The following is a 16762-nucleotide window of genomic DNA, read 5'->3' as shown; positions in this document are numbered from 1 at the left end:
GTTCCATGCCTCACTCAGGTTCTCAGCCCATAAAATCCATCTTGTGAAAGTTCCCCAGGCAAACTCCCCAGAACCAGAGAGAATTAAAAACAAAAAAGTAGAACAGATCCTAATCTGTGCCTTCAGTAATGCTATGTCTCATGCCTCAAGGAACCCACTTTACACTTTACTTCAACATAAACAAAACACTGTGTGATGGCTTAGTTTTGCTGCTTTCCATTCCATTACTTCACTAGATAATGACAAAATGGTATGTACATAGGTCCCAATGTCTGGTAAAATTAACCCCATGGTTTCACTTTTGTATCACAGATCCATCTGAAGCAGCAATTTGAAGGAAAAACTATTGCTTTGCTGAATACAAACCTGAGTCAACTCTTTTTTCCCTTTTGAACTAGACTGCACCATACCTGAGAGTTTTTCTAAAATTACTGACCTGAAACAAAACCAGAATATAAGAGTAGCCTTTGAACTGAACCTGAACCAAATCAATATTTCATTCAGTTCCAATTCCTGACTTAAAACATCCATCAACAACCTTAGTGTGCAGACTGGATTTCATCCAATTAAACATCTATATTCTCCTCAGTCGGCTAAATCCATGGGCCATAAAAAGCAGTAAGGTGGATGGATGGATAGATGGATGGATGGACGGATTAAAGGACATTTTTTAGCCACACAAATAATTCAGGACACATTCTCAACATAAACAACTCAAGTAACACAGAACATACATTAAAACTTTAAAGTCCCCTTTCCCCTCCATTCTAACTTGGATCCTTCTCCCACTAACACTTGGCAAATGTTCTTCCTCTACTTAGTTCCTGACTGAACCTCTATCTTTTCAGGTAGAGCTGCTAAATTTGGGGACAGGGAAATCCACTGCACTATGAATTTGATCTTCCCACGTAAGCATGATGAAAGTGAAAAATCTTAACTGTACTGGACCAGAAACCAGCCAGACCATAAACATATTATCCAGGGGCCAAGTCACCCCACGAAAGAGATAACAAAAGCATCTGGAAAAGACATATTCCCATATTCTCTGTGTTCTTTGGTTCCAAATGGCTGAAGATGCTTTGATATCATGAGGCTGGGGTGAACTAAGGAGCTGCCAGTGTGTTTTTTGACTCCTCTGGGCAGACAGGGGTCAGGGATGAACTCTGTGATCTTAGCAGCATGTAACCTATTCTGGCCAAAAGTCATAGGTCTAACTCTCCCTAAAACTGCACTCTTCTTCCATTGAGGAATTAGATTACTGAGGTCCAACAAGCTAGTCAACGCAGCTACAAGACCCTGGAAGTGATCAATGAACACTCATAAATACCTCCAGTTCTTTGGCAGCTGCTAAAGCTACAGGTCTAATGACTCACAAGCCAAACTTCTGCTTAACCTCTTGATTGCTTCTTGCATAGGGGAGGTAATAATAATGCCTTCATCATAGTTGTTCTAAAGATAGATGAAGACAGTATATATAAAAAGCAGAAAAGGTGTTATTGTTTAAAGTCCATCTCAGACCTCCGCTTCTTCCTGACAAATGTGCAAAATTTTAGGCTTGGCAGATAAATTATTATTTTTACTTATTCTGAGATTAGTGTTTCTAGTGTTTTCACAATACCTTTGTGGTTGGACCTCAGTTCCAAAAAGGGAAAACACACACACACACACACACACACACAATATATATAGTTATGCAAGTCTCTTTCTGGTTTATTTTTATTGTTATTAAAACAATATTTGAAGTCCACAGCAGACTTTCTGGTTTCTCTTGAACAGTTCTCTGAATCAAAGCACCAACATGTCTCCCACAAAGCTACATCTAAACAGCAAGCTCTTGCCAGTCTGTATTCTAAAGGTCAGGCAGTCAGGATTATTTTTTTGCAGCAGCCTTTCAGACTTCGAAGAACAAAGCAGCAACACGCACAAACAAAAGCAGCACAGCTCCTGCCCAAAGAGGAACCAAGAGCTGGTTTCCCAAATACCACTGCCCTTCAAAGGACCGAGAAAATGACTTCCAGAAGCACCCCTGATAACTGCACTGTCCAGCTCACAAAGACGTCGGGGACTGTAAATTCCCAACACCGTGCAAGACCTGACACCAGGCAATCTGTCTCCATGGCAATCTCACCATGTTAATCAAGAATATTCCCTGCACTGCAGTGGACTGAGTCTCCGGAGAAGCCCCCGCTAGGTGATTACGAAATAACTGATTGTAATGAGGAAGACAGCTGCAAACAAACCCTGGAGGAATAATGCCCTGAAATCTGCTAGTGGGAGAAGGACCACCAAATAAAAATTAGCACTTTTTTTTATTCTCCCTCTGCATTAAAGGTTGATATCTCTTAGCCTAGACCCTCAGGCGCATGCCTGCTATCTGTAAGGAAAGAGCTTATACTACTGGAAAGCATCTGATTTTCTACACTGAAAGGCTTCCCCCCACCACCAGAAACCTTACCCTTCTTCAAATAAGCATTCTGGCATTTACTACTGTCAGATGTAATTACCTTTAAGGACTAAAAAGATTTGTGTTTACACAGGAGCACTCATTTGGAGCATACCTATAAGGCTTCCAGAGCATTCTAATTATAAAATGAAAACCCCCAGAGAGCATAAATAATGTTTCTACAAAAAATAGAAATCCATCAATTGCAATAGACGAGAATGATAGACTAATCAAAAATTCTCATTAGGTCTATTAGTTAAAAATTCTAAAATAGGTTTTTTTGGTTGTTTTCTATTTTCTTTCCAAAAAAGAAAATCATTAGACTGCCAGGAATTCATTAAAATTTCACACATGAAATAGCAACAAGCTAGTTATCCTTTTCATAAGCTGAGTCCCTAAAACCTCGGAGAACATAGAGAGGTAATTGCATTCTCTCAACAACTCCAGGGCAGAGATTTGCTGGTCACTCACAGCTTCCGCCAGAAACCACTGCAGATCTGGCAAACGAGGTGTTTCGTTTTAATACCAATTAAACAGGCCCAGTAGCAACCCTAACAGTAAGTAATTTCTATATCAAAGAAACTAAAAGGAAACCTTTAAGTTGCCAGATGGGTAAGAGCAGCTGGCTAAAAGATGTCATTATATAAACGTGAGGTTTAAAAAAAAAAAAAAGCACTCCTTTAAGAGATTATTTTGCATACAAATAGCATCCCTCACCTTAGTTCCTAAAAATACTGTAAGTAGCTTAAGACATTCTCTAATCCCTTCCAAAGTAATTTTCTAATAAACTGATCACCTGGGACTCCCACCCTCTTTACATTCAGGGCCTCTTGAACAGGCCACAAGGTTCTCCAAGCGGTCAGTATTTTTATTACAATTTGGTTACGCTCTCAAAAAGAGAAAAGAGGGCCTGGCAAATTAGATATCTCAAACACAATGCTGATTTCTATGGATCCACTATAATCATGAATCTGAGAAGGCGGCCAGCATCTTCTACAGATTTAATGCTGAGAGAGCAAATAGCATGCCAACAACTCTGGTCCCAAAGCTCCATAAAGCCCCAAATTGGACTAGAAGTTACAGATTTATCTAGTTATTGAACCATGCCTGTTGGTATGGCAGGTTTTAAACCTAGAGAACAAATCTACTTTAGAGATGACCGGTTCTTCCACACCTTCTCAGCCTGGGAGGAAATAATTTATTTGCATGATTTCTGCAGATGGGGGTAAAGCTACCTCCACTCTATTATTTAATCTTATATTAATTATTCAAGAGAAGAGACTCGGCAGATGCACCAGATTGTCAGGTCATTTCCCTGCTCTCTTTTGACACCTAGATTTTCAGGTCCTTCTTTTCCTGACTTCAGCTCCTACTAAGAAGTTCCTCTTCCTTTTCTTTCTTTTTTAAATGCAAAATTCAGAGTATCAGAGGTGAGCATGATAAAGTCTGATCTGGCGGCCAAGGGAATGATGGACCCAACCACTTCTGAACATCATGTCCTTACTCTTCAGCCCTTCCTCCCCATACTCCTGTCAAGAGTTTTCTTGATGGATGAAGGGGAGATAGGGGTGACCAGGAAGCCATAATTCACTCTGAATCCACCTATCTACATCTATCCCCATATACAGGATTGTTCAAGTCCTTCCCACACATATGATCAACAAAGCTTTAAAAGGAGAAGTCCATTTTTTGGCAACTGTCTCGCCCCATCCATCTGTTCCTTAAGAAAGTAGGCAAGCATATTTCGTTGAGGGTCAAGTGCCAACAGAGCCTCTAGGTCTGATGAAAGACTGGCCCACAAGATGTCACTAGCAAATTACAGTGACCATGTGCTGCTTTTCAATCATTTGACATCCATTCTCATAGCAGCACCTCAACCTCTTTCTGAGGAATTACTCCCTGGATTGCATGTAGTCTCTATCAGACAATTTATCAAAGTACCCTATCCTTCCCCAGCCAAGCCACCACCAAGCGCAGAATTCCTCTTCTATCCAGGGTCTCTGTTCTTCCAACATTATACTACAAGCACGGGAAAAAAAACAGCTGGAGAGGATTCATTCCAGGTGCAGCCTGGCCCCTATGAGATCTGCTGTGTGTACCAAGCCCAGCTTCTGCCTGTGGAACCTGGTTCCTCAGCTGACCTTTGGATTTTGTGACTCCCTCCTATTCTTCTAATGCAGTCTCTTTTTGCTTAAGCTGGGATAGGGTCAATTCCTATGGCTTGCAATCTAAGGACCTTAACTGGCACGCTGCAGAATTAAACCAGGCCAGTGGTGTAAAAAGCCTGCCTTTACAAAAACAGAGTGTGGCCTCTCCTTAAGCCTCCATGCACATGCCCAGAGCTATCCTGCCTTAAGAGACAATGTCATAAATGAATTCAGGCTTGTGCAGAATATAGCCTATGAGTCACAAGTCCTGGTCTGAGAATCAAGGCTCAGCTGTGCCCTGAGGAAGAAACTGCCCTGCCTGCATTCTGAGTAGCCCAGTCAGAGCTGCTGTGACAAAGTAGGATGCAGATGCACTTGGGGCTTCTAAACACCAGAAATGATTTCTCACAATTCAAGAGCTGGAGGTCTAAGAACAGAGTTCCAGCATGGTCAGGTTCTAGTGAGGACCCTCTTTCAGACTTGCAGAAGGCATCTTCTCATTGAACTGTCACATAGCAGAAAACAGAGAAGCACGGTCTCTCAGGACTCTTATAAGGGCCCTAAATCTTAGGAAATAGTCACGTCTCAAAGGCCTCTTTCCCCAATATTAATACCTTGGAGGTTAGGATATAAACATATGAATTTTTGGAGGATACAATCTATCATACCCATCAAGCTACCAGGGTACAAAATTGGTACTGGTAGAGGTGGCGGTGGGGAGAAAAGCTGAGACCAGTCTCTAGGCATGTAACAGTAATATTTCACATGGGCAGTGCCTGCCCCTCCCCTGGCACAGTCCTATCACTGTCCATTGGATCAGACAAGTCTCCCTTCTTTATTTACATTCTCTGCAACTGATTCCTGCAACTGATTCCCTTCTCCCTGTATTGCTACTTCATGATCTGTGATAGCAAGTAGGAAAAGGTGCACACACACACATATGCACACACTCAACTGCAGTCCTTCCTGGCTCTCACAGATAGAGTGTACAGGGAAGCTTTTAAATAATGAATGCACCATGCAAGGAAAGATGGCTCTTTCCCAGGGAGAGGACACACAATGGACAAGGTGCCCATTACTTGTTCAGACCCCAATACCTGGGAAACATTAAGGGAAATTAGTGGCTACTTCCTACGGGTTTAAAACCAATGTGTGTGTCAAATTTCAAAAGAAAGTTGGCAATATCCTGCCTCTCTGGCTTGAGTGGAGGGTACTGCATCTCCTGTACTCCCTATCCCAGCTTTCTAATTTATGCACACCAGCCACACCTTCACGACTTTAGCTAGGAGGAATTAGGACTGATACATAGGACACCAAAGGGCTTCCAGGCCCTTCTTTCTTTGGGGTGGTACTTTTCACACTCATCTCACTGGCCTGGGCACAAATCACTAGCTAGCTCCACGTGTAGGCAGCACCAACAATAGAAATAACATGAACCAGACCAGCTCCTCCAGTTTAGATCCTGGTCTACCAGAGACTGAGTCCCCTTGGAGGGAGCTGTCTAACCTGTCAGGACCTTAAGGGCTACTGGGCTTGGGAATTCAACACCCAGCCCCAGAGACATAATGAAAGCCTGGCTTGGTTTGTGTATGTGAAGTCCACTGGCACATCGCGTGATGTGCTGTGAGTGCTTGAGATAGCTGTGCACTCATAGTAGGCCCACAGCCAATTCCCACCAATCCCTGCTAACTTTCCACCTTGGAGAGGCCAAGAGCAGGATAGAGCGTGCAATGGGTCCATGCATTCCTCTCCCTTCCCCTGCCATACCTCCCAATTCATTTGCCATCATCTCATCCTATGGGTAGCTCCTTCTCTACCCATTCCAGCCCATTCCCCTACACGACCAATGGAGCTTCAAAAACCCAGATCTTATTATATACACTACAGCTTAATACCCTGAATGGCTTCTCACTGCTTCCAAGATCCAGGACAACTCTTTTCTGGGAACAGCACCACCTACCCTTCCAAGCTCACCTCAGACCAGTGCATCCCTTACCTCCCCACTGGCCCTTCCTCTCAAGACCCTTATAAATTTGGTTCCCTCTACCCACGCCCCACCCCCACCTAACACCTTCTGTTTCAGCCACCTAACTGCCGTTTCTCTCAGATCTATTCTCTGTACTGCTTATTCCTGGAAGCCCACATGGGCTTCTCAGCCTCCATCAGGCCCCAATGGTAACAACTCCTGGCTAAATGCAGTTTCCCTTCTTGAAATGCACCACAGACCATCACCACATGTTTATTGATGGCGATCTCCAGGCAGAAGAGAGATTGGGCCCAATGGCCCACCCTCCTTTAATCTCCAGCACCCTCATTAATACACGTTTACTTAACAGGCCTTTATTGCAGATCTATTATGTGCCAGAAATCATGTCTTCCTTTTCTGAAACTATGTAACTTAAAGGCTTATGTAGGGTCTTGACAAAAGGCACCAAAAATGGTAATTTCTGAGTAGATATGCAGTGTGGATGAATTGGGGTACCAGATAGAATGATGCTAAGTGGAGAGGCCAAGAGCAGGATAGAGCATGCAAAAAGATGCTGGCACTGGGGAGCCAGGCACATGAGGCTGAGGCGGATCCTAAGGCAGCACGAGAAAGGGTGAACAAAAACCGGGTGAACAAAAACCAGGTTAACTGCCCAGGTGACAATGTTTCCAAGCCCTGTCCCCCAACACTTTACCAAAAGGCTTTACTGAATGTCCCAGTCATCCAACAGAGAACTGACCCAAGAGGGTTCCAGAAATAAAACAACGCTTCATAGGGCCACTCCCCATTTTCCCTTCCACCCCTCCCCACTCTCCTACTTCTGCCAAACTGTAAGGAATCATCCACCAGGTGCTGAATTATTCAATTATTCTAGCAGCTTTCAAAACACATGCACAGCTAGAAACTCTCCTGAAAAGAGAAGCAACCCATTATTTAGGCTACTAGGTCACTTTTTGATCCTTTGTTGAATCCTCGTTTGCCACATAATTGTTTTGGATTAAACAGCAGCTCACTGACACCCCACCCTTACTAGCAAAAAGCAGAAGCAAACATACAAGCATGAGATGATCTGCTGCTTGCTCGCTCGGCAGTTACAAACAGGTGCAGTACCTCCTGATCGGGCATGACAGCCCCCAAGCTCCAACACACCCAGAGCTCAGGTCTGTTGTAGTGCCCGAAATAAATGCTGGTGACGGCAGCAGAGGGTCTGAGGAAAAACTTCCAACCATCTGCCATCTCCCTGCATGCACACACACCAACCTGCCTCATTTCAGTTAAAAAAAAAAAAAAAGAAAGAAAAAAAAAAAAAAGAAACTCTTCTACTTTCTAACCTCCATCACAGTGTTAAAAATCACTAAAATAACCTGTCTGCACTTGGATCTGGAAACCCCTCTTAACACCTCACCCACAACCCACCCACCCAATGCACGTCAGCTCTCTGAGATATTTTCTCCCAGTAGAACAAACCACAGAGAATGTTTTGGGGGGAAAAGGAAAACTGGTCACGAAACAGGAATCCATCTTAGCACAGGCTGGCTTCTTTAGGGGTCTCTGCTTTTGCCTTTGATAAAGAAGAGCATGATGGTGAGTTAAGCAAAAAAAAGACCAATGTTTGCCAATGGTGGCTTTTAACCCAAAAGAAATGATATAATTCATCAGAGAGGAGATTTTTTATTTAGTCCAAAGCAATCTGAGCCACAAAGTCTCAGGCACGACCCGCCTCAGAAATGGCTACCAGAATGGAGGACAGCAACAGTCAGGGTGTCTCATTGGAAACAGATCAGGCCAAACTTGCCAATGGCCACCTAGCCACACTCACTGTGTGTGCCAGCCAACTGACAGGATGCAGGTGTGGATCTGGGCTAGGAAATCAGAAAATAGCTGCTTGCTCACAGAGGCTGTTCCCACTGGACCAAGCTCCGCCATCATGCCCTTTCCCAAGTGCCTCCCAGGAGGCCAGCAGTCGGGGAAAGAGAAAGCACACACTGGGCCCCCTCCTTCCTCTCCACTCCTCCTTACCATTCCTCCACCTGTTCAGCTCCATCTCCAGATGCTGAATGACATTCTTCAAAGTCTTGTTTTTCTCTTTCTCTTTTTCATATTTCTTCTTCCATTCCTCTGCTGTCAACTCCAGGTTCACAGAGACTGTGTTCTTTATGGTCTTAGCTCTAGGATTAAAAACATGGGGAAAATCCTGAGTATGGTTACTAGCATTCACTGAATCAATACAACTAAATCTTGGGCTCCTTTCAGGTCCAACAGTCTGGACTGGGAGAACGGGAGGGATCCTGTCATTTTCACCTATCACCCTCTTGGCTGGAGATTAATGGCACTGCGGCTCTTTCAGTTTAGACTCATCCTTTCCTTCTCTCTTCTACATCCCACCAGTCTCTTAACCCAACAGATTTTTATTTGAATTGTCACTCAAGGTTGCCCCTTACTGCATTCTCTGATCCAGCACCTCACCCTGTACCCTCAGCCCTATCTAAGGTTATGTCTTTCTCCAGCATTCAGCCTTCCCCTTAAGTGTCCTGCACGTCACCAGTTTCATCTTCCTAGGTAGAGTTTCCTCTCAATTCAACAAACATGAAATACTGGGTATACACCGAGACAAATAGACAAGTTCTCTGGCCTCTTGGAGCTTAGGGCTACTGATATCAATGATAAACAATGAAACATCAGTTATTTCTCTTATTCCCATTTGGCACCTAGAAGTATCCCTGATGTGTTGAACACATACCAACACATGCCTCATAGGTTGGTTGAGTCACAGAACCCAGCGAAGCTGGCCAGATGACAATCATGGCTCCCAACTAAGCACATGCCCCCATCACAGTCATTTGTCACCATACTAGAATAAAGGACCCACTGTTCTCAGGTCATCCATTAAAAAAAAAAGTCATAAATTGAGATATTTTTATTTGTATTTTCCAGTTTAAGATAATTTTTAAAAATAAATAACACGAGGACAAACATGTTTGATGGCCACCATTTTGCTCCTTCTAGTATAAGGGGCTCTGTGATCTCCTAGGGTATATGACCTGCAGGGTTGGGATGCCCCATGAATGGTAGCTGGACAGTAACTTAAGGGAGCAGCTGGCGGAGAGCTACACTAGTGATCATGAAACCCAAAATCACAATTTACCTAGGCACACACAGACCAGAACACATAAGCAGCCCTGTCCACTAAAATGTAAGCTGATCATGGCAGAATTCTACTTATTACTTACCTTTTAAAGAAGGTAAAACTTCATTTAAAACTATTTGACAACCTGTTTTACTTGCTATTGGCATTTTCATTTTAAACACCAAACCGTCCTTATACCATCATATTTGCCTGTACGATCTGATGTGTGATCCAGGTTAATTACTACTGTCATCAAATGACATTCTGGACATGATTTCTATTTCAGGCTGACAGTACTCATTACCAGCACTACAGATGTCATTCCAAAAATTAATTCCTAAAGCAGACAACTAAATAACCCAACTGTCAAAAGAAGAGTTAAAGGACTTCAATATAAGACTCACTAAAGAATTAGTATAATTCTCTCTCATTCACAGTAGCTTGAGGCTGCTGTCCCCAGAAATGGTTCAATTCTAATTTTTCAAATAGGAGCAATTCTATTACTACTTTAAAGACTGTTTCAGCTTGACACTCTCACCTTGTCTTCGAACATCCTCAGGCGGTACTGTGGATGTTTCTCAGACTGGAGTACAAAAACGGCAGCATCCATTAGCAACTTAGTCAGAAAGTGAAAAAATAACTCATGCTAAAACACTGTTGTCATTTACGGGTGCACTATGAGACTACTAATCTTACTTTTTAAATCATAAAGTATCACTTGGTGATTCCAAATGATATCAGAAAGAGCAAGGCCGAGCTTCTACACTATGCCTAGGCAGTCTCAGCCAGAGGTGCGTGTTGCCAGCAGACCCCCGCAAGGGCATCACTGGTGCAACTGGTCTTCATTCTCTGAGCTCTTTTTAAAATCTACTCAGCACATTCTTTATCTTCCACTTCTGTAGTAATCAGGGTCCTGGCAGGAAACAGATGACCTGCTCAAACTGCATTATTTGGAGAGAGTTTAACAAAGTGATTAAAAGGTGCTGGGAAATAATGTGATAATGTGGGAGAAGCCATTATCACCCTAGACTGAAGGGGCCAGAAGGAGGAGTCAGAAGAGCAAGGTTGCTTGGTGGAGGGCACAGAAGTGAAGCCCCTGACCTCACACTCTTCTTTTGATGACCTGTCCAGGTGCCTTCCCAGTGACTGAACCTGACTAGAAGCCAAAGGTAAAGGAGCCCATTTGCAGTGATCCAAACCAGCCACCTTCCCAAAGCACAGCACAATGCAGAGACGGTAAAGAGGAGATTCAGAGGAGTAGGAATGCATCCCGACTCCCACCTGGAACGCAAAGCCCCAGTGGAGCAGGGCAGCGGGCCTCGCTATTCTCCAAAGGCCGAATATGAAGACATCAGCTCAGGCTGGGGCTGGGGATGCCCTCGCCTGGCATGTGCAGGACGCTGGGTTTGATCCTCAGCACCACATAAAATAAAAAGATGCTGTGACCACCGAAAACTGAAAAATAAATATTAAAAAAAAAAAAGAAAGAAATCAGCTCAGGCTGACAGGGAAAGAAGCCAATGCTCCAAAAATTGCTCTGCAGATTTAAAACAATATACCCCCAAATCCTGGAAGGGCGTGTGTGGGTGGGTAGGTGTATAGAAAATTGGCAATTTGGTTCTAAAATTTATAGTAGAAATGAAAAAAGCCAAGAATAGCAAGAATAATTTTGAAGATCAAAGGACTAAATATCAATACATAAAAAGTCACAGTAATTAAAACTGATTACATAGAAACTTTGAAGTAGAGATAGAATAGATGGTCTAGAAACAGACAAATACCCAGTCATCTGATTTATGATGAAGGCACCATACGGGATGGGGGAAAGGACAGTCCTCTCAATATATGGCACTAGGGCTCCAGTACCATATAAAAAAATTCTACTCCAGATGGACTCTAGGGTAAAACAATAAAGCTTCTAGAAGAGAATGTCTTTAAGACCTTGGGGTAGGCAAAGACTTCTTAAGGAGCACATAAAACAAAAATAAATTTGACTTCATTAAAATTAAAAACCTCTCTTCATAAAAAGTCACCATTAAGAGAGTTAAAATGCAAGTCGTAAAGTGGGAAAAGATAGATGAAATACATATACCTGACAAAAGACTTTCCCAGAACAACTCCTATAAATCAATAAGAAAAATCTAGGCAAACACTGAAATAGGCATTTCATAAGAAAGAAGTACAAAACAAACAGCAAAAAAGGCAAGTAAAACTACAGATACCTTTACACACCTACTAGAATGGTCAAAAGATTTTTAAATGTCAGCTATTGGGAAAGAAGGGCAGTAACTATAACTTTGAATTACTACTAAAGTCAGTGTGGATTATTGCTATCATTTTGGAAAAGTACTTGGTAGTATCCACAAAATCCGAACACCTCATACAGGAATCCTGTTCTTACCCAACAGAAATGAGGATGTGTGTTCACCTAAAGGCACGAGAACCAGAATCATAGTTGATTTACAGCAGCCCCCAAATAAAAACATCCAAATTTTCACCAACAGAACAAATACATACATGCTATAGAACTGTAAAAAATAACTACTCCTATGGACATTGGTACCCTAAGTGCATGTATGGTGTGACTCTACTTTGTGTACAACCAGAGATACGAAAAATTGTGCTCTATATGTGTAATACGAATTGTAATGCATTCTGCTGTCATATATAACAAATTAAAATAAATTTAAAAAATAACTACTCCTAACAATTTTGATGAATTTCACAGATAACAATGAAAGAAGCCAAATATAAACAGTACCATGTGATCTCATTTATATAAAGGTCAGAGACAACACCAATCCGTGTTGATCCGAGTCAAGACAACAGCTACTCTTGAGAGTTGGGCATAGACTAATAAGGGGCAAAAAGGAGACTTCTGAGATACTGGACAGCAGTTATGTACATTTATAAAAATTTGTAAATTGTACACTTATGTTGATGCTTTTATTATATGTATATTATAGTCAATAAAAATGAGTTAAGAAAACTAAACTGCTATAGAAAGGAATCATATCAGATAGAAGAATTTCCAGATTGTCCAATAAACTAGTTACTAAGAAAGAGATTGAATTTCTGTGCCCAGAGGGGTTTTCTTAATAGAACAAACATCCTCCTGTCTAGGATGTTGAAAACAATCTTGCAAAGAGGAATAAAGAGGGTCTCATTCCCTCCTTTCTAAGAAGACCTGGAGCAAAAGGATGAAGAACATCTACCGTCGTTTTTTCTTTTTACCATGAACTTTAGCAAATTTAGAGAATAAAGGCCTCTACGGATCATTAGCTCCTACCTAATTTTGCCACTGAAAATGTGCTTCCCTGCTTCCTGAATATTTAGCTAGCTGTCATCCATGTAGTTACACGGTGATCTGCTACTTGGTTTCTTTTTTTGTACACTTTAGAGCATGTCAAAAGCTTTCATGGGCTGGAGCTGTGCTCAGTGGCAGAACACTTGCCTAGCAGGTGTAAGGTACTGGGTTTGATCCATAGCACCATATAAAAGTAAATAAATAAAGTAAAGGTATACTGTCCATCTACAACTACAAAAATTTTTTTTTCTTCTTTTTTAAAGGCTTTCATTTCCTGGCTGTCTTATCTTGGTGTTTTCCACGTGTTTGTTGGCTGTAAGGCTGTAATCACAGTGAATAGTACTGTATCGAGACTCTCAAACACGGTGAGTGGACAGGGATCCTGGGCAAAAGAGCACATGTGGACATATGCAGGGCTTATGCTCAGGCTCACATGTGTGCCTGTGCCTCTACTGCTCAGTCTGCTTCTCAAAGAATTTCAGGTAGTATACAAGGTAACATAAAACCAACAGGACAGCAGAAAGTAGAAATGCTCTTAAGGCAGGTTTTATAATTTTGTGTAGCTGAAGATACACAGTCATGCATTGCTTAATTCCAAGACGCAATCAGAGAAACACCTCAGTAGGCAATTTCATCATGGTAAGAATATTAGAGTGTGTTTACCTAAACTAAGATGGCTATGGGGTGCTGACATAACCTCATGGGACCATTGTGATACTTAGCTAGGGTCCACTGTTGTCCAAAATACCCTTCTGCAGACTGTAAAGCAATAGAGATGCCATCCAGTCATGTAGTACTGAGACCTTACCTATTTGATATAGGAAAACAAGGCAATGATCTGTTGGAGCCTTATTCAAACCACTTCCTACTCATTTACCATCTTTAAGGCTCAAACTATGATACCATCTGATTAACCCAAAGTGACCTAATCATTCACCAAAAGCATAAAAAATGCCTTGGTCTTCATTTCCAAAACCTCTCAGGGTTTTTACAGAAGCTCCCAATGCACATATAGAGATAAATGCTACTCCATAGGTTTGACCCATAGCAGACCCTGATTAAAGTCCTAAAAAAGGCTACCTGGGGAAGAGCCTTAATTCAATCTGGAGTTTATCCTAGCAGTACAATCCACTTAGCGGAATAAGCCTAACTGTGAGGGTGCTATTATCAAGGCACCTGTTTTGCAGCTTCTCTGTGTTTTGGCTGACTTTAGATTCACACAACACTTCAGTAATTTATGATCTGGAATGGCCCAGATATAAAATCCTTCTCCCCTCAGGAGGTAACAAAGGCCAAGTTTATAAAAGACCTCAAAGCTAATGAATGTTAACCCCCCTTGGAGAAGGCAGACCAACCACAGTGGAAAAAGAATAGAGGCCACAGTACCCCTTCCACCTCAGTGCAGGATGCAGAAAAGATTCTCTTGGACATATTTCACTGTGAATGCAAAGAGGACAGCTGCCTCCCACTTTTCTTCCAAGCAACATTGAATCCCTCAACCATTCCATGTCGGTTCACACATCCAGAAGCATGTGTTCAGGCTTCTAAGAGGTTTGATAATGTCTATGTTATTTGGTCATAATTCTTGATTGGTCTTAGAGATTGTTCTTGGATTGCTTCTTGATGATCCCTTATAGGGGATAATTAATTTCACTTTCCTTACCATCCCAAGCTAAGGACCCAGACCTGATACGCTGAAGGCATCCTCATAATTTGGCACTTAAACAGAGTTTTCATCGAATAGAGAAGACCTACAACCAATAGCTCAGAATGCTGTATGTGCCATCCACACCTATTTCCCCAATGTCTTCCTCTAGGTGTATTTCCTGGTCACTGTCAGTTCTAAAAGCTGTGTGCACTGTCTGTTGCTGGAGTTTATTCTAGTTACTTTGGCCTCCTTGGAAGAACCAGGGAGATATTTGTTCTTGATACCTTCATACTTCCTGTTTCAGCATTTTCCCTTGCTCTCCGGGTGTCCAAGAGAGTACGAGCATTTGTACTCTAGACAACCTCACACCTTCGACACAGGGAATAATCGATAATGTGTGATTATGCCCCATGAATGCTGTGTGTGAGACGGAGACTCAGAGAGACCTCTGTGAGGTAGGAGGGGGCCTCCAGCATCCTTGTCTATCAGTCAGGGTTCTCCTGAGAAACAGAGCCAACAGGAGGGACAGAGAGAGAGAGAAAGATTATATATTCTAATATATATATATATATATATATATATATATATGTANGAAGGGAGGGAGGGAGGGAGGGAGGAAGGGAGGAAAAAATGAACAAGACAAGGCAAAGAAAAACTGGGAACGCAAATCACCCAATTATTTGGTCTACATGATTGTAGAGTACAGCAAGTCTGAAAGCCATCAGGCAGCCAGCAAGCTGGACACCCAGACAGGAGTTGTGTTACAGACCTGAGGAAGAATATCTTCTCGGGGAAACCTGGATTCTTGCTTTTAAGGTCTTCAACTGATTGGATGAGGGCCACCCTCATTATCCAGGGCAATGTACTTTACGCATTGTAGACATTCACTAATTTTACACATTAACCACCAAATACAAAATAGCTTTTGCAGCAACAGCCAGACTATTGTTTGATTAAACTGGGCACTATATAGCTTAGCCAAGCTGTCACATAAAAATAACATCAAAACTTCTAATCTATGCTGAGTCCCATTCCCCGATGAAAACCCTAAACCTTCAGGAAAACCACTGCTCCAAAGCACCTTCCCAGATCATGGGGAGCCATTTCCCTGCTTGTGAGGGAAGAGGGTCAGGAAGGAGAAATGAAAATTTCAATGACATGGATGAGGAATTGCATCTCATTGGCATCCAGTTCCCCACCCCGGCTCCCCCCACCCCATGCCCCACATCCATGCCCCACACCCCATGCCCCAGAGCAAAAATTAACCCTGTTGGCATGTCAGCAGCAGATCCTCCAGCAGGGAGGATTTAAGCCTTTTTTAGTTTTATGTCGAAAGTGTAGCCAAGTGTGTGCCTTGGCCAAAGTGCTCACTCCACCTCTGCAGGTAACTTGTTCCCATGCTCTTACAACATGAATTCTGCACGCACTCTATTCAAGCTCTGCCTAATCCAGCTGCCACTGAAATGGCAGGTGGCACAATTAAAATAATGGCATGATATTTTTTTAAACTGTGCACAATAGGAAAAGAAGACTATTAATTTTTCTAAGTTATCGATTCTTCCACAATCAACATACAAATAAAGCCTTTGAATTATTCATTCTGGATCAATCCGAACTCTAAGTGTCCAAGACCTGCTGACTCAGACCTTTCTTGGCCTGCCCCTCAGGGCTCCCCTCCCTTCAACACCACCCCAAACCAGGGAACATTAAATAGCCTTCCCAGAGAATTGGGTGATTTGAGTTCCCATTTCAAAAACTTATAAATATCTTTTTCAAATAGTGCTGTAAAATTCCTTTAGAAGCGTAATTAAAGACTGAAGAATAAAAGGCTGGGGGCCAGATAGAAAAGAAAAATCAATGAAATTGCTCTAATTTGAGCTTGTCTTTTTGACTCTCAGCTGCCTGGGAATTAAAATTGCTGCCTCCTCAACTGGCTTAAAGTTCTCTGAGCTACAGAAGGCAGCTTCTGCCTCTTCACCAGCACAGTGCTGGGCACTCAGGGGGACCAAAGGGCCAAACATAAGAGCCAGAAGTCATCAGTGACACCACACACAGAGATGGTGAATCTTTCCCTTTAAGTCCCAGCACCTAATCTAGAGGACT

The 16762-nt window shown here is 42.4% G+C and overlaps 1 protein-coding gene across 1 annotated transcript in view; it reads right to left on the bottom strand.

Moving 5' to 3' along the window:
• Positions 1–16762, bottom strand: part of Kif5c (kinesin family member 5C) — a gene marked incomplete at its 5' end in the record, with an annotated part of 102143 nt that overhangs the window by 53414 nt on the left and 31967 nt on the right. The window contains 1 exon segment of the mRNA XM_048811957.1: positions 8597–8745. Coding sequence (XP_048667914.1) covers positions 8597–8745 — 149 coding nt within the window.

Source organism: Marmota marmota, unplaced genomic scaffold (assembly GCF_001458135.2).
Source record: "Marmota marmota marmota unplaced genomic scaffold, marMar, whole genome shotgun sequence".
Taxonomy (NCBI): domain Eukaryota; kingdom Metazoa; phylum Chordata; class Mammalia; order Rodentia; family Sciuridae; genus Marmota; species Marmota marmota.
The sequence above is the reverse complement of the archived record's forward strand: the minus strand, read 5'-3'. Positions and strand labels throughout refer to the sequence as shown.